The 25157-nt window shown below is 34.6% G+C and overlaps 1 protein-coding gene across 1 annotated transcript; it reads left to right on the top strand.

Moving 5' to 3' along the window:
• Positions 1-243: 243 nt before the first annotated feature.
• On the top strand, positions 244-25157 carry LOC106710064. Its single transcript, XM_045682995.1, has 14 exons — positions 244-353; positions 7484-8219; positions 9431-9612; positions 10056-10173; positions 12033-12270; positions 13171-13401; positions 13891-14084; positions 14366-15146; positions 16062-16191; positions 16414-16632; positions 18020-18153; positions 22244-22352; positions 22841-23297; positions 23716-25157. The coding sequence occupies exons 1-14, from the start codon at positions 283-285 to the stop codon at positions 24373-24375; spliced, it is 4260 nt and encodes a 1419-aa protein (XP_045538951.1). The 5' UTR covers positions 244-282; the 3' UTR covers positions 24376-25157.

The following is a 25157-nucleotide window of genomic DNA, read 5'->3' as shown; positions in this document are numbered from 1 at the left end:
CCCATTATACTTCATCCTTAATTATAATAAAATAACATAAAATGTAACAGATACGATTCCAATATTTTATGCACATTATTGTTTTATATATTTGTAGATAAACCTTTACCATATAAAATAATTAAATCGATTATTGACTAGATTTAGCATCACAATATTTCCGTTTTATATTACTCATGTCAGAGAATTTAAAATACAGAAACGTAAACAAAAGTGTTATTGATTTAAGAGTAAAAGTAAAATATTATTCTCACTTTAGTACTTTTTCCAATAAGTAAAACAATGCGGAAATTCCTATTTGAATATAAAGTTACACGGAGTCATTCAGATTTACAAATGTCAACTGAGCCACGGTAATAACACGCAGATTTGCGGGTGATTTTTATTAATTGGCTACCCTTTTATTTATCATTTCATGCATACTAAACTGCAACTAGTGTACAATTCCATGTAGTTCAAATGGTCAAAGAGTTGTATGAGACCACGGTAGACTGAATCGCGGACCGCCAGGCGCGGATGAAGTGGATCACCGGAGCGCGACGAAAAGTAATTTGTACAAAAAAAACTGAATTCAACTCTCATTGCGAATGCTGTGTTGTTCGTGATGTTTTGTCCGACCGCACAATATATCGATGGTCATTGTTGCTAGACGTTTTTACGTTACTCGAACTAAACCGCGCCGGTAACGATCAAAATTTGCAGTGAACTTTCAGTTTTGCTTTAGTTGTTTTTGGTTGTTGCCTCGCGAAAAGTTTGCAGCATAAACTTGTCGAGACAGTTTGTTTGCGGTGCGTTATTACAAAAAAAAAAAAGCCAAAGAAGTGTTGGTTACGGAATATGGGAGTTTTAAAGTGGTTGCGGCGGTGAGTACGTATATTAAATTAAAATTATACATAAATTTTTAAAACATTTTACATTTACCCTTACGTTCTGTGATGATTAATTTGCAAATATTTTATTTGATCACATTTGATAAATTAATTATCAAAAAGTCCAACAAATTTTGTGCAGGTTATAATTAACACGAAAACTTTAAATATTTCTTTTACGAACATGTGTTTCAGTTGAAAAGCATGCATATAGTATAAAGCATGTATATAGGTACCTATTTTTTAATGTTACTTTGAATTATTTATTTGTTATATAGATTCTGAATACATAATGTACTTACACAATCCTTTGCTGAATTGTATAAAATCTATTGATCTGATTTACAATACATGGAGGTCACATGCCATGGTTCTATTGTGAAACCTTTATTTTCAATGCATGTTTCGTTGCGATACAATTGTACTAACTTGTATACTCGTATGACCGATGATAGGTAACCTCGGAAACGCCTTTTAACTCTGTATTTAGCAGTGGTTAACCGACTTTACTGCTTTTCGGTTTCTACGTAAGTAAGATTACAACTATAACATTGGTTCCCACTGCCGAAGCATTTCTCTCATGTTTTTGAATTATCTGAGATTTTTTTTTGTGTCGAAAATATTCACGAACTATATAAAAATATGTCGTAATCCCTCAAAAAACTAAAAAGTAGTTTTTTTTTAAATTGTAAAAGTCAATGTATCGGCAATCGACAGTGTGAACGTACGGTTAAGTGATAAAGTGTAAACACTATGTACTTGCGCTTGTATATTTATTAAGTTGTGGTTAATCTTGTTACTTAAATCGGTTTATTTTATATCGATGATGATAAATAAACATTGGTGTTTTTTTTTTGCAGCGAAAACCGATTTTTGTTAATAAATTACGGTCAATTCATTTTATTGCGTAGCGATCTTTGATGACATCAGTATCGTTTCTTTTATCTTGTTTTTTTTGGTGCGTCATTTTTTTCTAATATGGGTTCTTTTGATATAAAGATGTAATTTTTTTTCTATGTCGATTTCCATACGTTATATTCCGAGGTCTCGAAGTGGAAAAGCAATATTAATGTTTAGCTATCCGATTGGGTCATCATATTATGTAGTCTCATGCTCTTCTTTGTTTTAATTCCGCGCGGTCGAAGTCGCGGGTAAAAAGCTAGTTGTACTATTTGCTATTTTGACAGTGGAATCTTACCATTAAATAATTTGGATACGATTGTTATAAATATGTCCTAATTTTGGCGTAACTATATTTGCTTTACAACTTTTTTTTTAACAATACGATGGTTGAAAACTGCGTAGTATTATATTACATTTGCAATTTATTCAATAAAATAAAAACAAGCGGAGCGTTGTATAGGTGTACTTGATACTATGGCTTCGTTCACCGAAAGAAGGGTGCGTGCGGCTTCAATATGTTATTTATATTAGGTGTGATTCATACGCGGTTTTGTTTCCTTTGCAAAATGACATCGTGTGTCGTAAAAATGTATATCAATTTTTTTTTTTTGAGAAGTGATTCTTTATTAATAAAAAAAAACACCTTTTGCAAAGAAATGTTTTGTGTCTTTTTTACTAATATAAAACAGCTTCGCTATCTCTATTTACTCCCTTATATTTAATGTTTTTTTTTTCTTTTAAACGCTAATGGCTATTTTACGGTCATGGAGAGCATATAATTACGAACGATTTAATTTTTTTTTTCTTCAACACATTTTGTTGAATACGATTTTCGAATTGACAGCCCGTAGTTTAATGAGTTCCTTTCAGTATTCGATAGCAGTGAATATTATCGAAAAGTGAAACCTCATTGTCTACTTTTTCGCATACCTTTCGACTCTTTGTGTTTTTAAAGTATGTTATATTTTCGCTTTAGAATTAAACTGTGTGAATTTATCTTGTTTTTTTTACAAAGTACCCGCATTTCCATTCTTGATAGCGTTAAATATTTTTAGCATACAGAAATTACGTAATTCGTAACTGTTTCGGCAAACAAATTTATTATAATAAAGGTACATGTTTTTTATATGAAATGGCGTCAAATATAAAATGTTCTGTAAGAATACCATTGTAAAAAAATATGACTCAAACTACAAACTAAAAAAACAGGTTAGCCAGAATTATAGTTTTAATGGGACTGGTACATTTAAAGTAAACTGGTATAAAGTAACGTTAAACAAATAAGGTACAAAGTGAGGTAGAGAAAGTCTAATAGCACCACAAAAATAATTTTCGTCATGCCGGTTTTAGGGTTTTCAACACCCTGACCGAGATTTTTACAGCACCACCTTTTTACGACGCCTTTGGGGACCGGGAGGGGGTTTAATACGTGAGATGGTGTACCTATTTCGCAGGCTTATGGCGCCACCTTCAGTTCAGAGCCCTGGGCGGTCTCCCATTGAATTTGAGGACTAAAAGCTTTTAAGTCTGACATTATGTCCATGTTTTGGAAATCATTTTCGCAATCACTATTCATAACGTAAACTTCGTTGAGGAATAAGGTCCTTGGATATGTTTTAAACTTGCTAAGAAACTTGACATTTTGGCACCTTACTTTTTATAGTAATTAAAGACAAATAGAAAGCAGACGTTTTGTGATCGTTGATAGTTCGATACGCTGGACTTTCCGATATACTGAACAAGTTACCGACGAAAACAGTTATATGTGAGTTGAGAGATGTGGTTTTTACTTCGCATAAGCCAAAATTTTCGCTTTATGTTGCTCGTATTTTGTAAAACAAGCGACAAAATAGTTCCTTTACGAGATTTCGATCCCCGACCTCATATTTTGCAGAGTGCAATAGCTATTGAGTTATCGGGATTAATTAATTGTGGTACGACTTTTATTCCAAACTATTAGTGATAAATATTTTAATGTTTGCAACATTGGGGCTGTATTTCAAAATAGAATTTTTAACCTAATTTATTTTTTACCTCGGCCTGATATTACGTAACACGAAGCTGTGAAAGTTTATTAATCTTGATTACCAAAAACGTCAAAATTGTCCGTCCGTTTGTTATTTATTATTTGTGAATAATGAACTTTTCGATTAAGCTAACGGATTAGAAAGATAAATTGTGCGACTGATAATGCGTAATCATAAATAAATAATAAAAGGCTGCGAAGCTTTGTTATTCGAATAGAAATCATCGTTCGCTACCTAATTTTATCGTCAAGATAATAGTTATATAAATAAATCTGTCTGTGCGTCAGTTTCTTCAAATTTAAAAGCAATGAAAGAATTTTTCGTTTAACAAATAGTCAAGTGAAAGTGATTCAGACAAAGCTTGCCTGATGTCTTATCGATAGTCTGTATAGATATATCAATCAATGCTGTTTCCATTGTTGTAGATCTACTTGTTATAAATTTAATCTTGAAACCATTTCGTAACAATTGACGAAAAAGTTTCCATTTGTCTGAAATTTCTTCTCCAAATTAACTCTTGACTAAATTGAATACAAAAGTAATTTTCACATTTATTCTTTGCGTTCCGTCTTTAAATTATTGCGTTTCATCTGCAAAGAATATATTAATATTTATCTCAAAATTAGTAAAGATAAAGAGTGACTTCGAAGTAGCCCTCCACCCGCATCCACGTATTCTTTGTTCCTAAACAACAAAAAACATTGTGCAACAACTAAAATTATTTGCTGCGCAGCGACAGGGGCATGTTTCAACCCTCCAATATAATTTGAAACATACTGAACAATATTTTGGTCATTTAAGTGATTTTATAGGCGCGTATGTTTTTATACAATACTTTTGGAAGTCCACAAAAATTACTAAGTACCTACTTAATTATTATTTATATTAAAAATATTTAATATATTTAAATTATTAATATTAAATATATTAATTAGTATTAAATAATTAATACTACGAAAAATTATGTTTCCACAAATTACCCTTGAATTTAATGCAATATTTAATGCTAACGAGATAAAAAAATTTAGGTATAAAATACGCAACAAGTAACATATCTTATATTTCAATGACATATATGAGATCATGTATGCTTGTAACCTAAATATTGACGATGAAATTGTTTCCGTATATAAAAAAAAACCTATACAAGATCGTGCGGCCTTTGTTATTGGCTGTGACCTTTGCATGTTATTGAACTGAAATCGAGTTAAGCTTTGCACACAACTAACCGCAGTTACGAAATAAATCTTACTAATATTATAAATGCGAATGTTTAGATGGAGGGATGTTTGAAGATATCTCCAGAACGGCTCAACGGATCTCGATGAAATTTGGCAAATATGTAAAACATAGGCTACTTATTTTTTTTTAATCCGGACGGAGTCGCGGGCGACAACTAGTCGAATAATAATTCGATATTATCTATAACTTTAATACATATGAGTGTAAAAGAAAGAGTTAAACTATATTTTGTAAATTTTCCAAGCGTATTTAAAACTTCAGTGAACTCAGAACTAGAAAACTAAATGTAAAAGCAAAATCAGTCAAATCAGAATGCAAAAACATATACTCATCTCTGTTTTTTTTTTATAAAGCACGAGTGCGATAACAATATGATTTTGTACAATTTTTTTCGGCGGTTAATTCCATATTTAAAGATTCAACATTGCCGATTGCCGAACTACACTGTTGAAGTTGCCTAACCTTGTTATATTGTGTATTGTAATTTTTTTGTACTATTTAGTTCTATTGCAGATTTAATTTATTCAAAACAGTTTTGTTATTTTAATAGAGTTTTAATCAAATTGATGCCATCAGTTGTTTATAGCCGGAAGTACGTTTTTTTGTTACCGATTAAATCGAAATTAAAACGATAAAAGTGTTACCGTTGTCGTTTTGAACTTCGATCACTATCTTCTTATTGTTGTTTTTTTTTTTTCTTACAGTTGTTACTGATTTCTTAATCGTTGTTACCGATTTGTACCAATTCTTTGGTTGATAACGATATTTAAAAGGGGAATTGCTTTAACGTGACGTAACATTAATGCGAATTTGATTTGAAATGGTGAAATTAGATCTTAGAGAATAACTGTAAATGGCATTGCTTTTTCGGCTACTTATCTTACTTCTTACTAATATTATAAATGCGAATCTTTAGATGGATGGATGTTTGTTTGAAGATATCTCCGGTACGGCTGTATAGATCTTGATAAAATTTGGCACACATGTAGGACATACAGAACACATAGGTTAATTTTTACGTTTATTTTTAAATTCCGCACGGACGGAGTCGCGGGAGACAGCTGTTGACTATCTAATATATAAAATTCTCGTGTCACAGTTTTCGTTCCCGTACTCCTCCGAAACGGCTTGACCGATTCTCATGAAATTTTGTGAGCATATTCAGTAGGTCTGAGAATCGGCTAACATCTATTTTCCATTTTTTTAAAGACAGCTAGTAATCTATAAATCTTTCCGAAGTACATACTTCATTAATTTAGCGCTATACAATATGAATTTTAAATCGTAAGGTGGCAAACGAGCGAGCGTCCACCGAATCGCCGCTCATAGACACCCGCGCTTTCAGATGCGTTGCCTACCTTTAATCGACGGAGGAAGGGACGCACGAAATAAGAATATTTCGCATTCCTATGCATCGCCTACTCCGACAAATTCCCTTTCCATCCTTTCCTTATAAGAAAAGGGTGGGAAGTGAAAGAGGACTAAAATTAGGCCGCCGGTACCACACTCATCAGGCGAAACGCGGAATTGCTTCGACTTCACGCCAATCTTCTGTGTGGTCGTGGTAATGCACCGGGCGAGTCGGCCAATTTGTGCAACAGATGTTCTGTCTGTGTTGCTGGCGTCTACCACTGTTCAAGAAACTCATAGAATAGACATATTAGAAAGTAAAGAAATATAAATGTTATCTCTTATTAAATAAGTATGAAAGTTAAATAGAGACATTAAATGCTTATTTAGTTCTGTACAATAATTTCACTATATAATTGTTATAAATGACTTGTTTATAATTACGGGCGTTTTAAGTGCGGACTCTCTCACGGAACTATTTGCTAAATTCCGTTCGGCCATTAGCTTCCGTTTGTAATGCGACGTTCCCAGCCACGGCTATTATCGTGTCCGAGGCAATTGTAGCCTAAAATGTACCTCCATTAACTCCGTTTGTCCATTACTATGCTAAATGTCGACTTTAGTGAACCGAATAACTGTTTTACTGGTTTGATGCGAGGAACAGTAAAGAAATTATAAGTAGGAATACTTTTTTTTTATAAATGACACAATATAGGTATATCTCTTTCAGAATGTACACTTTGACAGTTTTTAATTTCGCTGGACATATTATAATGTGACGGCAAACAGCAAGTATCTGCTTGAATAAGTATTTCGTATGTTTAAAGTATTTATTCAACTCGAATTAAAGACATGACGGTACTAAGCTGTGAATAGTTTTTATACAAACACAACAAATATATCTTGTAATTGCATTGTTCAAAACTCTCGCCTAATAGACGGAAAGGAACATAAAAATTTACTGTTAAAAGCTTGAGTGAGAGAGATACATTTTACGTATAATCATAATCATGATAGAACACATGAATGATGAAAAAAAATTTGATAGAAAATACAGTGTAAATGTTAGAGCGTATTTTTTTTTAATTTCAGAGAACGATATACGGTGACAGAGCGGCAAGTAGATGCAGAATCAACGGACGACCAGCCATCAACCACAGAACAAGGCACCATCCGAACCGAGCAGTACAAACGGGATTTAGCAGAGTTCCAAGCGAGGAGGTCTCTAGGTAAAGAAGACCAACAGAATATTACACCTGTCAGACGGAAATGTGGAAGACATTCCCTACCCGCCTCCTGCACAGACTGCTCCGGCGGGGATCCAGACACAACATTTAATTACGAAAAGAATTCCGCAGCTAAATACAAAAAGAAGTCACGTAACGCTAGACGAGCCAGCCTCGACGACAAACTACCTAATATACAGTTCCTCTTCCAAAATCAGGTGTTCATGCCTGGCAATATGTATTCTGGTTCGTTCTCCGAGTCGGCAAAAGCCCGCTATCGAAAGAAATCCCAAAGGTCACCAGATATGGATTCAATACAGAGACATTTAGATTTCAAGGATGAAGAATTGAAATCTCCGTCTTTATTCCTTAAGAATGATTCTTTGCCATATGATCTTAAGAAGTTTATCGAAGGTACGAACAAAATCGACGAGGTCGATGGACTGTCTTCTAGTCACAATTCCGTTAGGGAATTGAATAATGATAACAGCTATGAAGAGAAGATGTGGGAGGTGATGGACGAGCTGAAGAACTTCGACCAGTGGGCCGACGACCAACTGCAAGCGCAGTCCGCTAACACCACTAAGTCTGATGATACTAAAGTAAGACATTTTTTTATCAAATTATATCGGTCAATTTACTCGTATGTTTCTAATAAATTTAGCACCAAATTTCTATGACTATTAAAACTTTTAAACGTGTTAGCAGTTTTTAAGTCAGATAAAAGGTTAGGTTGAGAAAAAAATGATTAGAAAGCTTACCTACACGATACGTCTTACATACTCGGAGTCGCAATCTCCGACGTGCATTCGTCTTAAGGTTCATTTAGACATAATCTGGAATCGTACGAACAACGCTCGGCAGTCGCTTCAGAGCGAGATAAACGCATACATACGTTGTTCGTACGATTCCGGATACCTAAATGAACCTTTATGGTCTACCCACAATCGAAGCGTTGTTTTGATGCAGAAAGTACAGAAGTAAGAAATAGAAATGCACTAAAAATATAAATAAGTTGACGAATGTAGATTAAGGTCATTTTTAATGAAACAGTTACTTGACCGTAATTGTTTTATTCTCAAATAGTATTAATGAATTATGTAGAAGTATCACGTTACTCGAATGTCCTAGCAGCGGAGTACACTTGACCTCCGCACATTAAAAAGTAAAAGCGTTACCGATATACTCTAATAACACGATATTCTGAGAATTACACGTGTATATAAATTACACATACAGTTACACAGAAAAATAATCTGATTTGTAGTATGTATGTACTATACAAGATTGTTTTTATTATATTAAATAACTAGCTGTCTGCGACTCCGTTCGCGTGGAATTAAAAAAGTAATAAGTAGCCTATTTGTTCTTCCATACTATGTTCTACATTTGTGCCAAATTTCATCAAGGTCAGTTTAGCCGTTCTGGAGATACCATCAAACAAACATCCATCCATCCATCTATCTAAACAATCGTATTTATAATATTGGTAAGATTGGTTATTTATAAATGCCTGAAGTGAATCATATTAAATTCAGGATCTATTTGTCTAGAGTCAAATATGTTCGTAAACTTTTCTATGAATTTTCATTACTTATGTTTGCATCCAATTTTCAATATACTAATCCCTAAATAGTTTCGGCAAAAAATAACATACATAACCAAATACGATATCAAACTCGTAACCTGAATATATGTACACTTGTAGAATTGAAGACAAACCTGAAGACGTGTCCGACCTAATCTTTACAAGGAGAATCGACAATTATCATTAACCATTTTCCTACATTTTTTTTTAATAAAAAATTTGCAGAGTGACGTGAGTGCTTACGGGCTAGCTGTGACAAGTTCTAGCAACATGAGTGTGACATTAGACAAGACTAGATCGTGGAACACCGGCAAGTGGGGCCTAGTGCCGGTACAGATAAAGAAACTGCACGGCGTCACCATTGATCACGTTAAGAAGAAACAGAACACAGAGATAAATATACTGAGGTAAGAACCTTCTAAGTCTTAATCAGATGGATAGACTGATACGGATTGATAAATTAATTAATGGATGGATTTGTATGTGGGTCTGTTTATTATTTCCTTTTGCCATACTTTTATATCAAGTTTGTGCCTTGAATGTGTTTTATGTTCTCTGTGTGGTAATAATTTTTTTCTTTCTTTCTTTTTCTTTTCTTTCTTTATTTTTAACTTTTTTTCTTTCTTTTCTTTGTATCTATCTAATTGTAATCGGTTGTAGATTGAATTCATTGTAATATCTTTTTAAATTTGTGGTGTTTTTACATGTACTTGTATACATCACGGTAGTGCTTATATTTAAAAATATTCGTGTTTTTTTTTTCAACAAGAAGCAAAGGAAATAAGCTCCAAAGTTCTCACCAAATTGATAATTTTATTTCTATGTTATTGAAAAATTTCGTTTAATCTAGAAAATATCGACACCCGAACATAATACTGCTAATGGGATTGTATACGGATGTTCACAATAACGTCAACATAATCTGTGAGAGATGTATGGACTCGCTATATGGGATATTACATGTACAGGTAATGTTTGTTTATTATATACTAGCTTTTACCCGCGACTCCGTCCGCGCGGAATAAAAAAAATGCACACAAGATAAAAAAGTTCCTATGTTCGTCTCCTAGTTCTAAGCTACCTCCCCATCAATTTTCAGCTAAATCAGTTCGACAGATCTTGAGTTATAAATAGTGTAACTAACACGACTTTCTTTTATATATTAGGTCCTTACATATGAAATTGGCGTTTTGTATGGGAGGAACAAAAAGTCGAATATTTTTTAATATAATATATTTAATTAATCAAAGTATGAACCATTATTTTCTATGCACTTTTGCCATCTCATAGGTAGTTCATTGATCCCTTTACTAAAAAAAACAGTCGGACGGGAATCAATAAAATCTTTGAAGGCGATTTGGACTGCCCCATCGGAGTTGAATTTTTTCCCTTGCAAGAAGTTATCCAAATTTCGAAAAAAATGGTAATCTGTTGGAGTAAGCTCCGGGGAGTACGGAGGATGTCTTAGACTTTCCAATTGAAGCTCTTCTAATTTAGTAGCCGTCTGTTGCGCAGTGTGTGGTCTAGCGTTGTCGTGAAGCAGCAGTGGCGTGGAGCGATTGACCAGCCTAGGTTGTTTAGCCGCTAGCTTTTCCATCATGGTTTGCAATTGTTGACAATAGACATCAGCCGTAATAGTCTGGCCAGATTTGAGAAAACTGTAATGAACAATACCGGCACTAGTCCACCAAACGCTTACAAGTAACTTTTTGGGGTTAATTTTCGCTTGGGGCAGGATTTGGCTGGCTGGCCAGGATCCAACCATTGCGCTGAGCGCTTCCGATTATCGTAAAGAACCCATTTTTCAGCACAGGTAATGATTCGGTTTAAAATACCTTCATTATTGTGCCGGTTTAGTAATGTAACGCAACAGTCGACGCGCGTTTGCCGGTTTGCTTCAGTCAATTCGTGAGGTACCCACCTTTCAAGCTTTTTAATCTTCCCAATTTGCTTCAAGTGAATTAAAACAGTTTTATCACTAACATCGCAGCCTGCAGCTAACTCGGACGTGGTTTGCGATGGATCCGCTTCCACAATAGCCTTCAACTCTTCATTATCAACTTGAGTCTCTGGCCGTCCACGGGGCTTGTTCTGCAGATCGAAATTTCCAGAACGAAAACGTTGGAACCAAAAACGAACTGTGTTTTCTTTTGCAACACGACCGCCATACACATCATTCACCCTTCGAGTCGTTTCCGCAGCACTAGTGCCACGGCGGAACTCGTACTCGTAAATAATGCGATATTTTAAGTTTTCCATTTTGTAAAATGAGTGACGCAAACAGAAAAAAACAGAAGAAAAAAAACAAATGAATGACGGTCATCGAACCACAAATACATGAGTCTATAGCTGTACAAATTTTAATTTGGAATTCCTTACCAAAGAGGAGAAATTCGTGATTGAAGTGGCCAGTACGAAAAACGCCAATTTCATATGTAAGGACCTAATATATAGAGATGTGCTTATCTAGCTGTGTAACGGTTTGTTTCTGAGACTAATATCTCTATATAAAACATATCGTCATCCCTGTCATTCCCTTTGACTAAACAGAAATAACAATGTGTTTTAGAGATTCTCGGAAACCGACAGTAAGTCGTTTTAAGGCTACAGAAAGAAAATTATTTCTGTTAATACAATTACTACCAAGATTCACCTTCTAATAGTACAGAAACGAATATTAGCAATTAATTATGCACAAATTACTTTGATGACATTTAATTGATTAAGTTTTATTCCTTCGAACATGTAGATTACTTTATTATTTCGCAGTGATTATTAATTCTAGAAGAATTGATACGATTTGTCATGTGTTATAAACATTTTCCAGGGCCGGATCCTAAGTGCACAGACGTCAGTCCAGTACGCACTGGATATCGCGAACGCGTTACTGTTCTTACGTATGCAGGGCTATGTGCACTCGCGTCTATCCAGTGCAAGTGTACTGGTTACGTCACACGGCACAGCCAAGCTCGCTGATGTCGCGCCATGTTTGAGACTCAGTAATAAGAAGAAAGAAATTAAACAGTACGAGTTTACACCTGAGCCGCAGTATGTTAATATACAAGGTTAGTGCAGTATATGGTCTATTTCAGTGATTGTCAAACTTATTTCTTTCACCGCCCCCTTTGAAAATCAATTATATTTCAGAGCCCCCTATTTTTTATTCAGCCCTAAAACTTAAAAACCACAATTTCATTACTTTAATTAATTTTAATGCCCCCATTTTTTGGGCCTCTTATCGCCCCCTTTTAGGTTTCAAACGCCTCCAAGGGGGCGTTATCGCTCACTTTGGGAAACACTGGTCTATTCTAACAAAATCTAGGTCTATTCTATAAATTCGAATGTTTGGATGGATGTTTGTATGAAGATATCTCTGGAACAGTTCAACGGATATCGAAAAAAATTGGCATAGATGTAGAATACATAAGCTACTTATTACGTTTTTTTATACCTTGCGGACGGAGTCGCATGCGTCAGCTAGTGACATAATAAAATAAAACCTAACATAACCTAACACGTTATACTTTTTAATGGAAAAAGTAGGTAGGATGAAATAATTAAATTAGTTATAGAAGATTACGATCTTTTAATAATCTAAATATTTTATTTTACACTGTTATAAAATACTAGCGATGACCCGCGAATTCGTCAGTGCAAAATAAAAAATCCAAAAGTCTTGGCGTTTAGGAACACGGAACAAACTCGGTTTTGCCGAGACAAGACAGACAGACAGATAAAAATTGATTTTTAATTATAGGCAAAAAAAATCACGTATACGAAATATGTTTTCTTTTTCTTCTATATTACATACGGACACTAAATATATTTACGATATAGATATATACATTTTATATTTTAGTCGGGAAACTGTGTATTGAAGAAATTGTAAAATAAACTGAAATCAAATTGTGTGATCACAAATAGTATGGAAAATTAATAAAAACGACGTATACCTACTTTTTCAGATACATCAGGATCAGTACCAGCGGATAGCGAGCCGTTACTACCTCAGACGATGTCCGAAGCGTACCTGTCCCGCAACGCGGTAGCGCAGGAGTACTCTACCTACAGAGATAGCTCGCACTACCGCTGGCTAGCTCCGGAGCTGTTCGAGCCTGATGCTCTCGGGCAGGTCTACCCGTGCTCTAAGACTGATGTATACTCACTATGTCTCATACTATGGGAGTGCTGTAATGGTGAGTGAAGATTTTACATTTTTTTTTTTCATTTTATAATCCTTTGGTGCCTTTTATTTATCATACTAATGTAAAACTAAGAGATATATAAATGTTAGTTACATCTTACTTTTTACTATTATAAATGAGGATGTAAAAATGGATGGATGGATGTTTGTTAGCAGGTAACTCCAAAATGGCTTGATGGATCTAAATGAAATTTGGCAAACAGGTAGATTACTGTCCAGAATAGGCTACTTATTTTTTTTTAATTCCGCGTGGACGAATTGGCGGTAAAAGAGCAAGCGGCTACATGAATTCGCCGAAATGGCGAAGGGAAGCTGCCCATAGGCATTCGCAATTGCAGATGCGTTGCCTACTCTCATTGACGAAGGAGGCACAAAAAGTCCCTAACCTCCCCTTCTCATCCTTTCCTTATAAGATAAAGGGGTGGGAAGGGAACGAGGACTAAAATTATTATAGTTATTTATATAAAATGTAATGTTCCAGCGACAATCCCATGGAAGACATTGAAGTATGAGAAACTGAAAGAGCTGTACCTGACATGGAAGACCGGGATCAGACTGCCGCAGGATGGCTCCTACCCTGGCGCGTTACTGGCCACCTTACAGGATGGTCTGCAACTGGCACGAGACCAGAGGAGCGACCTGCAGACGTTGCAGACCACGCTGCAGACATTAAAGGTACAACATTGTAGTTTCATCCTAAGTAAAGCGCCTGAGAAATTGTAATAGCAAAATATAAATCTTTTTTTACTTTAGTTTTCAGATATCTTGACGGCTCTTAACTTTTTTTCTTTAGAAAACAATTTTAGGTGTAGCTTGTGGTAGTGGGATATTGAGTGAAGGCAATGCACAGTACACTGATTAATTTTGGACAGCAAATATATTTGAAAAGAACTATACTTCTCTTATGCTCATTAATGATCTACACATATTTTATTTCGATTTTCTTTTTATTTCAGAGCGACCTTGACGACATGGAGTATATCATAATAGCGACGAGATTCCCTAAAACAGTATCCAATTTTAGCAACCAGAGCTGGGATACCACCTCTCCTTCTGACTCCGATGCCACCAGTGCCAGGATGCGACACAAAGTGGTCGTACACAAACACAACATGTCAACAGACAGCGATAAAGACTCGCAAACAATCACAAGCCCATTATACGAGACTTTAAGAAGAACCCAAATAGAAACAATAAAAGAACCAGAAAAATGTTTCATATCAGACGATGAGACAGTCACAGATAATCTTCAACCGTTCCTAAAATTCCAACATCTACCAGATAATGACTTCTCGAGCGTCTGTTCGACTCCAGTTCAAACTAAAATTCAACCTAGAATTAAAGAATTAGGCACACCTGTGTTACATAAAAGTGATTCAACTGAATATTGTAGCATTTTAAGTCCAGATACACGCGGTTTTAGTCTAACTTGTAGCGATACTAAAGATAAAAGTGAACGTTCCACTACGAAATTAAGCCGCAGTTTCACTCCGCAGTCATACAAACCGTTACATATTAAAGTACCTGATTTCAAGTTGGATTCTATTAAATCTATTGTTAAAGATAATGATCGTAATGAAAGATCTTCGTATAATTTTGATATAAAGCATTACAGTCTACCTGCAACACCTATAGCTAGAAGTAATAAATTAAGAAAGAACGCCTGGCTATCTGGTGATTTTAGTGGTCAGGAGAAGAATGCGGAGAAAGTCCAGGAAAAAACTTCAGTCAAAGAAGGTAAATTATTTTAACACTAACTCAATGAGAAATAAAATTAATTTAATTGAAAAATGTCATCAAAAGTAATGTATAGATATTGTATAGACTAGTGATTGTCAAACTTATTTTCTTTCACCGTTCCCTTTGAAAATCAATTATATTTCAGAGTCTGAATTTTTATTCAGCCCTAAAACTTAAAAACCACAACTTCATTACTTTGATTAGTTTCAATGCCCCCCATTTTTGGGTCCCTTATCGCCCCTTCCTAGGTATCAAACGCCCCCAAGGGGGCGTTATCGCCCACTTTGGGAAACACTGGTATAGACTATGATCTTGGTTTGAATTACTAATAGTCAAACAAGGATATCTGTGCGATTGAGAGGCGCTGCTGTTGCCGTTAATATATAGAATACTAGCTGTCGCCCGCGACTCTGTCCGCGCGCAGTTAAAAAAAACTAAATGGGTGGGGGTATGAAAAATAAATGTTGTCCGATTCTCAGACCTACTGAATATGCTCACAAAATTTCATGAGAATCGGTCAAGCCGTTTCGGAGGAGTTTAACCACAAACACCGCGACATGAAAATTTTATATATTTTTAGATATATAAAACCTACTTAGACTTAGAAAGGGACTTAAAGAAAAAATAACATAACACCTATAGTACAAAGAGGATCTTGTGACATTTTTTGACGTTGACAGAGAGGGCGCTAGTGAACTGACATAATTTAATTTGACTTATACCAGATAAATCTTGTCGGTTTATAAGTAATTGGATTGTGATATCCAAACTTTACGACAGTTTTTGTACCACACCATTCGCTAAAAAAAAATTAGGTGTCTTCTGAATGATGTAGATCACACTGTTCGTTCTTTCCCCCAGGCCCTCAAACACCACAAGTGGTCATAAAATTTTAATCTTATTTGTTTTCAGCGTATGAAAAAGAGACTCAGACCTCTCCTATGGCAGGCTTAGGGTCAGATAATGAGGTGGACTTGGATAGCTCCTCCTCAAAGCCAGCCAGCGACCACACCACAAGAGACAGCTACACTGGACTTAAACAGTAACTAGCTTTGTTATACAATATTAATATTCTTAACTAGTTACTAACCGTGACTCCGTCTGTGCTAAATAAAAAAAAGCTTATGTGTTTTTCCAGATTATTTTCAACATCTATGCCAAATTTCAGTAAAATCCATTGAGCTTTCTAGGAAATATCTTCCAACAAACATTCATCCATACATGTAATTTTTCGAATTTACAATATAAGTTTTTTTTTTTTCAGTGTGGAACCACCACATGATTTCCTAATACCCGAAGACCCGGAACCTCGACCTCGAGCTAGCTCCTGGTCTCTCAGGTCCCGGGACACCACCAGCTCCAAGGGCAAGGTTGAGGAGTTGGCCAATGTGAATGTGAAGCCGCTGGTTGCGATACACGAGCGCTGGATACATGAAGCTAACAGGAAGACCACGCGCTCTTTGTCACTGCCCGAAGATAATAAGTAAGATGCACTTTAATATGACATTTTTTTGCATTTAAAAAAAAATCAATATTGATGTTGCACCGTATCTAAAAGTTTTCTTATCTTTTCATCGCGATATCATACAGTTGTTTGCTTTCCATTGATTTCTAGAAGGGAAATAATAGAAACAATCGTATTATATGTAACTTTACAAATTTAATTTTAACTTTATATTAAATACATTCGTGTCATGGATGGATGTTATTAGGTATATACGGAATAGCCAAACGGATCTCGATGAAATTTTGTATAGATGTAGAACACAGAATACATAAGCTACTAAATAAGTTTTTTTAAAAATTCCGAGCGTAAAACCAAGGGCGACAGATAGTCTGAAAATAATAATTCTAGTAAATTTTAAATCATCATCGTATGTAATACGATCACGCTTAATACGATTTCTCGCATAATACGCCGCTTTACGCCAGTCCCTGCAACTTGAGACATATTTTCATACATTTCTTAACGCTTAATACGATTCGTCATCCCGTTTAATACGCCCGCGCTCAGGCCATACGCCCGCATTCGATGCCAGCCGAGAGCGCTCTAACGGGGAGGATGAGCCGTCGTGTTGGAAGAAGAAGAACCCCATATACTGCAGGGTTTTCCTGGATATTCTTCCATTGATAACAATGTAGCACCGTACGAAATTCAATAAATTCATAAGAAAAATTCAATAATAAAATAATAATCTTATTGAGAATGTGAATAACACACAAAACGAGGCCTATATAAGTGATATGATGAAGACGAAGATGAGTCGACTCCGGTTTTGTCAAACGCCCAGGCATTATCAGCTGTTAATGATTTAAGACGCTATGTTGCTTCTTTGGATCAAAGTGAAGACGCACTGCAAAAGTTGAAAATCTTTTAATTGCTAATGCATCAAAATATTTCTGTTAGACCAAAATAAGTGATTATTTTAAATACAATATGTATTGTAATATGTTATGTATTGAATGTACATAATTTAAAATAATAAGAACAAAATACATAATAATATGTAGTACGTTCGTTTAATTTTCCCTATCCCGCATAATACGCTTTCACGCTTAAGACGCGTTTTTCGTGGGGTCCCTGAGAAATCGTCTTAAGCGGGTTTTACTGTAGTTAGAAATATTTGGTTAGGTAAAAGAATGTTTGTTATTAATTAATTTGTTAATGAAATTGAATGTGGATTGCTATAAAGGTAGAGGAAGACCAAAGAAAGTATGTATGGATTGTGTGAAAGAGAATATACGTAAGAAGGGGGTGAATTCAGATATGACAGCTGATAGCGATGTATGGAGAAGTACATATTGTGCCGACCCTTCATAGGGATAAGGGCAGGTTGATGATAATGATGTAAAAGAAGGTTTGTTTGCAGGTGTGAGGTGCGCGCGGTGAAGCCGGCATCACACTGTGTAGCGATGACGTCATCAGTGTCGGCACTACCCGGACCCGGAGTACGTCAAGTGCGCACCAACTACCGCCTACCGCCGACAGCACAGCACAAGAACGGTCAGTGAATACACCGACTTATATAAAACAAATTATATAATACAATAAAAGATTTAATTCCTTTCGTATAGGTTTAAAAATAACAAATAAACAGAGCTGGGCATTAACTCGTTAATCCGTTAATCGTTAATTAACGAAGTTAACATTTTGCTTAACGGATTAACTTTTAAGTTAACTTCAAAAAGTGTTAACGCTTTTATTAACTTCCGTTAAATTCAACTTCCGTTAAAAAAATCCGTTAATCGTTAAATTAGAAACTTGGAGACGTGCTGTCATTTTGTTTAAATTACGTGCCACGCCACGCTCGTAAGTTCAACTATGTTGGGCGACTGTCGGCGACTCGAATGGTGAACGAACGAGTCGATAATTGATATATGTGAAGTTTGCGTGCAAGTGTGATGCATCAGAGCGTCCGGGAAAGACGTGACCAACAGGACAAAATCAAAAGAAGGTTCGAAATAGTATATTTCATTACGAGTATATAAAACAAGAGTATGTAATAGCCCACATTCCGAACGCTCTTCGTCCCTGCAATACCCTCCAATCCCTTTTTGAGCAACTATCTACTACTACTATCAAAACAATTTTTTACTCGTGCTTTTTCTTTAGCTTTTCCAAACTCGTGCGTTCTCTTTCCCAACTGTCAAAATAATGTCTATTAAAAAGAAAAAAACCAACCACGAAGTTTTTACAAAAAAAAATCATTGAAGTTTTTATGATTCATGCAAATATTTCTAAAAAGAAGTTCCTAATTTGTTACAATATCAGATTTAATGATTTGATTCAATGAATTAGGTTAGGTTTCATTTTATTTCATCTCATTAAATTTCATTTTCATTTCATATCAATAAAAATAATCTACTGAAGACTTGGCCGTTAGAGCATAGTTCCCTTTGCCTACCCAGAATGGATGAAGAAAACAAAAAAAATCTCTGTTAGTATTCTTTTACAGTTGGCGCCATTTTTCAAACATTTTAGTTAGTTGAGTTTATTGTGTTTTTATTATTCTATTAAATTGCTTCATTTTTTCGCAACTGTATTTAAATAGTTGTTTAGTACACGTGTGGAACTGTCATTACAACATGTTCCAAATGTCAACCCTCACCTTCGGCTGCGCCTCGGCTCGGGTAGACATTTGTATGAACTCTGCAATGACAGGCTTTCCGCACTCGTAATGAAATATACTATAATGCATTCATACTTGTCTCCAATACTAATTGTTATAGAATGTATAGTCAAATTACTATTTTAAACAAGTGTCGCCACAATTAGTGTGAAATTAGTATGTATAATTTTGGTATGGTTAACTGTTAACGATTAACTTTAACTTGCGTTAAATTTTCGAAAATTTAACGCTTTAACGATTAACGAAGTTAATTTTTTAATTAACGAATTAACGATTAACGAAGTTAACTTTTCGATTAACTGTGCCCACCTGTGCAAATAAAGGGTGTTTCCTGTCAGGTCAATAGGTTTTTTTTTCCTATTGGGCCGATTTTATTGATTCTATGGACTAAATCGGTTCACTAGGAATTGTATGATACTTAGGGCCGATCGACCTACCGATCAATCGGTATAATAGGAATTTGTTTTCCTATTGGGCCGATTGAATCCATAGTACCAATTGGAGCAATGGGATTTTTTGAGTCTATGGACTAAATCGGTTAACTAGAAAATGTAAGATACCTAGGGCCGATCGGTCTACCGATCAATCGGCACAAACGGAATATTTTTTTTGATTGAATAGACTTAATCAGCTCAATGGGAAATATCTATTTTTTATAATTTATAAAAAAAAATAGATATTTCCCATTGAGCTGATTAAGTCTATTCAATCAAAAAAAATATTCCGTTTGTGCCGATTGATCGGTAGACCGATCGGCCCTAGGTATCTTACATTTTCTAGTTAACCGATTTAGTCCATAGACTCAAAAAATCCCATTGCTCCAATTGGTACTATGGATTCAATCGGCCCAATAGGAAAACAAATTCCTATTATACCGATTGATCGGTAGACCGATCGGCCCTAGGTATCTTACATTTTCTAGTTAACCGATTTAGTCCATAGACTCAAAAAATCCCATTGCTCCAATTGGTACTATGGATTCAATCGGCCCAATAGGAAAACAAATTCCTATTATACCGATTGATCGGTAGGTCGATACTTAGGGCCGATCGACCTACCGATCAATCGGTATAATAGGAATTTGTTTTCCTATTGGGCCGATTGAATCCATAGTACCAATTGGAGCAATGGGATTTTTTGAGTCTATGGACTAAATCGGTTAACTAGAAAATGTAAGATACCTAGGGCCGATCGGTCTACCGATCAATCGGCACAAACGGAATATTTTTTTTGATTGAATAGACTTAATCAGCTCAATGGGAAATATCTATTTGCCTGATTGATCTGTAGGCCAATCGGAAAACACCCAAAATGAAAACTTGAATTAACTGAGATATTTCACATTACAGCCATTACGCTATTTCGTATTCTTATTGGATTTTTTTGTTGTAATTGCAAGGTTTATTGCCACATTAATACTCTGTGTAGATTTCTCATTACTAAATCAACACTAACGGTCACACTTAGGCTTGGTTTGGAACAAGAAATATCTTACTAATAATATGAAAAGACATGGTCTAAATTCTGAAATATATTGACATAATATATGCGAATGAGGAGTCTCAAGGCTAGATTTTTCATATTCTTGGTCAGGCTGTAAATATGCTATGCACCGTTTTTTTTTTACTACAAACGAAACTTGTAAACGTAGTTATTTAGAGCCAGTAATTTGTCTAAAATGTGCATGTTTTTATATTTGCGTAGTTACCATTGCTATTATTATTATTAAGTATGTTTTTTTAAGCTTAAAGAAGTATTTGGTTATATTTTTCTATTCTTAAGTGCCTCATATTATAAAAAATGTTACCATATCTTTTTCGATATTAATCCATAATTATTTGTTTGTTCTCCGAAATATTTTTCACTTTAAAATTTTAACTTTTAACACTTTTTTTAATTTTAACACTTTTTAAAGAAAGTATTTTTTTCTTATTTCTATGTTGTAAGGAATGATTCATGTCACAATGTATAATTAAATACAAATTTAGCACAATATTGCATTGTTTTTTATATAATTTAATTCAGTTTTTACAAATTTAATACTAATACTAATATTGTAACCATTAATTTCCAATTTTTCAAAACAACTCGTACTGTTTGAACACTTTTTTTAAAATTATCATTATAGTTATGTTTGAGCACATGTTTTGTAAGTGGAAACGCACGGTAATTGCATGCTTTTATGTGCACTTTATTAGCTTCTAATAAATGTTGTTTTGCATGATTTGGTTTAATTTACTAACATCTATACCAGGGATGCCCAAACTATTTTTGGACGAGTGACCCCCTTTTCCAAAATGAACTGTTACTTCAGACCTCTATGGCCAAATTACCTACTTTTAAGATCAATTTTTTTTTCATTCTGACTTAGGTCAATAGAAGACAGAGTGAGAATTAGCTTTAAGCTCGATATCGACCCCTTTGGGAATCCCTGATCTATCTAGATTTATACTTATTCCTATCTTTTCAAAATAATATTAATATGAAGGTTGTGGTGTTTGTGTAATTTTTGGGGTGGTTTTAAATGGATTCTTATTATTTATCTCATTAACCAATTAATAACTTGTAAAAAGTTTTTTTTTTTATGGTTACCTTTTTTTTTATTATTGAGAAGTATAAAATGTTATTTTTGGTAAATTTTGACTGCATTAACATTTTATGAAGGTAATATATTTATAACTAAAATAATAGACAAACGTTGGAAGTTGTTTTTTTATTTTAATTTTATTTTGTAGGAAGGTAGCTTAGAACCAGAAAGACATAGTATACTTTTACCCCCTTTTTATAGATATTTTTCGATTCATATTCTGTAAAAATATTTTGGCCGTACTCTGGGTTAATAATATGTTGACGTTTACTTCTGAAAAGAAAATGCAAAATGTGTAAAACATTGTCATATGTAGGATTGGCGAATTTTTGTTAGACGTGAAATTAAATACTATATTAGAAAAAAAACCATTTCAGGTCACCCATGGGATCAGTTCTGCCATACACGAGACGTGATGTCCAAGAGCGTAAACTTTGCTTTTGATTCTGACAGTTGTCATACATGGAAGAAAGACAGCAGTAGAGGGTGATGACATTATTACACTTACTGAATCTATAAATGGACTGGCTATAAGATGTAGTATTTTGTGCCTATTTGATTTTCGCCATATGATTCGAAGATTTAAAATTCGAACTCATAATATAAACAGAATTAAAGCTGTAATTTCCAAGCGATCGCCTATCCATTTACAGAGATCAGTGTTTACGCTTTATGCATGTCGTCGCTTATTTGACACACCATTAAAGAATAAACCTAACCGTGAGTTTCCACTGCCTACATCTATACAAAAACATATTGTTATCTCTTTATTTTAAAAGAGAAAAAGAGAGACGACAATGTTTTTGTACACGTCTTTCGATAGTGGAAATTTACGATTATATATTTATGACTTAAATATATTCAATATTTACAACAAATTCACATATTTTTTTTTCATTAAATATTAATTAAAATTGCTTTTGCATGATTATTGTCTATTATCTATCCAATTTAACAACTCATATTGTAAATAGGTCTTCAAGTTCGTTTGACGTAAAAGAACCAAAAGTAGACCAGTCTACCAGCACGAGAAGTATAGAAGAGTTCATACGAGAACTGATTAGAAAAGAGTTACAGAATCACGAAGATATGTTTGACGAACAATCAACATCTGCAAGAAACGAAGAAATACTGAACAAAGGCGTATCGAATGTTCTCGAAGGTTTGAAATACGACGAATCGGAACAATCGAAAAAGGAAACCGTTAAATCATTTTCTAGAGTTAAAATTAACGGTAACAATAAACCATTGCTGCAGATAACTTTTAGTAGATCAGGAGAGAATAGTCTTCAAGTTTTGGATAACTGCGTGAATGTGACCATATGTGACACTAACACGGGTAAAGACAAAGTGCAGGTGGAAGAGGAGATACCCCTTGAAGATATACAAGTCAATTCATTGAAGAGATGCCAAGCTTTCAACGCTATTCAGGTATGAAACAAATCTTATTAATAAAATTGGAGTGTGTATTTAATATCGAAAAAAAAATTGCGCATACGATGTATTTGCGTAGCTAACGAAAAACCAATTTTTTTGTCTGTTTGTCCGCAAATCGCGTTTGTGCTGGATTATCTCCGAAACGGCTTAACCGATTTTGATGGGACTTTTACTAGAAGGTAGCTGATAAGTGCTGGCGTATTCATAAGCTACTTTTTTGCTAAATTTTGCGCTGGCGAATTCGCGGACGATCCCTAGTTTCACCATAATATGGATCCATTGTGTAGATTATAAGTGGGGAATTTAAAAAATAAATTGTTGCGTAATTAAAGAAGTTGCAAAAATTGTGTGAAACCAATTGTATTTCTTTTTTTTTTTTTTCAAAATATATCCATGTTTTTTTAATTCCCAGGAAGCTCGCAGTACCGAGGACTTGTACATAGATGACGATCTATCAACACAGATGCAAGAGAACTTTGGCGGGAAAGTGAAACTGATCCCTCTGCATGGCTCCCTGCATGAAATACTCTGCGAGAAAGAGGACGACTGCTGCCTTATTAAAGTGAAGCAAGAAAATGGTTGTGACACAATATACTTCAGATGTGACAACTCTGATACAGAATCAAGAGATGCTATCGATGGATTAAGAGAAAATGGACCACAAGATACAGTAGTCTTCAAACGAAGTATATCATTAATAGAGGAACGTATACAACGTGTCATACCAAAAGATAAACGACCAATTACAATTAGAAAACGTATAGAAACCAAAGCGCGACCGAAGTCAGATTTCTTTCCGAAAATCACAAAAGAAACACGCGTTTTAAGTAACAGTAGTCCATCACTTATTATGAAGGATAGAAAAAATGAGGAAGTTGAAGTGAATATTGAAAACGTTATGTGCTATCAGGACTCTTCGTCTGATGAATGTTTGAAATATTCTGAGAATGACGACTTTGAAATACTAGAAAGGGAAATAGAAGAAGATATTGCTAATACTAACCTGACTTCTTTGAATAGTAAATGCTTAGAGAAGATATCTGAGGAAAACTTGTCTGTTATTAATGATTGACGAGAGATGACGGAATAGTTGTTTAGGCAGATGTGCTATTTTCAGTGATTAATTCCAAATATTTGAACTTTATTCTACCCTACTTTTAAGACAATGGCTTGAATATTTAAGCTAATTTTATAATGGTGATTTGATCAACTTGAACGAAATAACACGGCTAAAAGACTTAATTTTTTTTTCTATTTTGGATTTAAAAGTATTATGAGGCCAAAACGTATTAAATAAACATCAAAAGTATTTTTATATCAATATACTTAATTGATTCTAGCCATAATTTCTAATATGATACCGTCCAAATGACTCTCGCATTTAGAGAATCCAAAGATCTGAAATATTTTGATAGAATTTTGTTGTATAAATATAACAATTCGGTAGCGTCTTGCAGAAGCGCTCTTGCGTCCACGTGTGAACGATTGGTGAACACCGCGTTATTGACAAGTGAGCTAGTAATCGTGGGTTTTTGAGACCAAAACTCCCCTTTAAATAGATGAATATATGTTTTATATAGAGATTTTAATTTCAGAAACCCACGGTTAGAAGAAAAAGTTGTTAGAAATCATGATACGCCGTAAGCGCGTGGATGCCGGGTCTATGACGCGTAATTGTGACGAGGTGTTGCCGGGAGATTCTATAACTTGAATTTTTGTCGAAAGAGTTATCTAAGTTACTTTAATATTATAAGTTAACGATCAAGGCTATGTGATTTTTTAAACTAAGTAACACGTAACCACTGTTGTGATGTAGATGTTAGCTGTTTAAATAAGATTTTTATATAAATATAT

The sequence above is a fragment of the Papilio machaon genome, chromosome 20 (assembly GCF_912999745.1).
Source record: "Papilio machaon chromosome 20, ilPapMach1.1, whole genome shotgun sequence".
Lineage (NCBI taxonomy): Eukaryota > Metazoa > Arthropoda > Insecta > Lepidoptera > Papilionidae > Papilio > Papilio machaon.
Note: the sequence above shows the minus strand (reverse complement) of the source record. Positions and strands in the feature narration are given on the sequence as shown.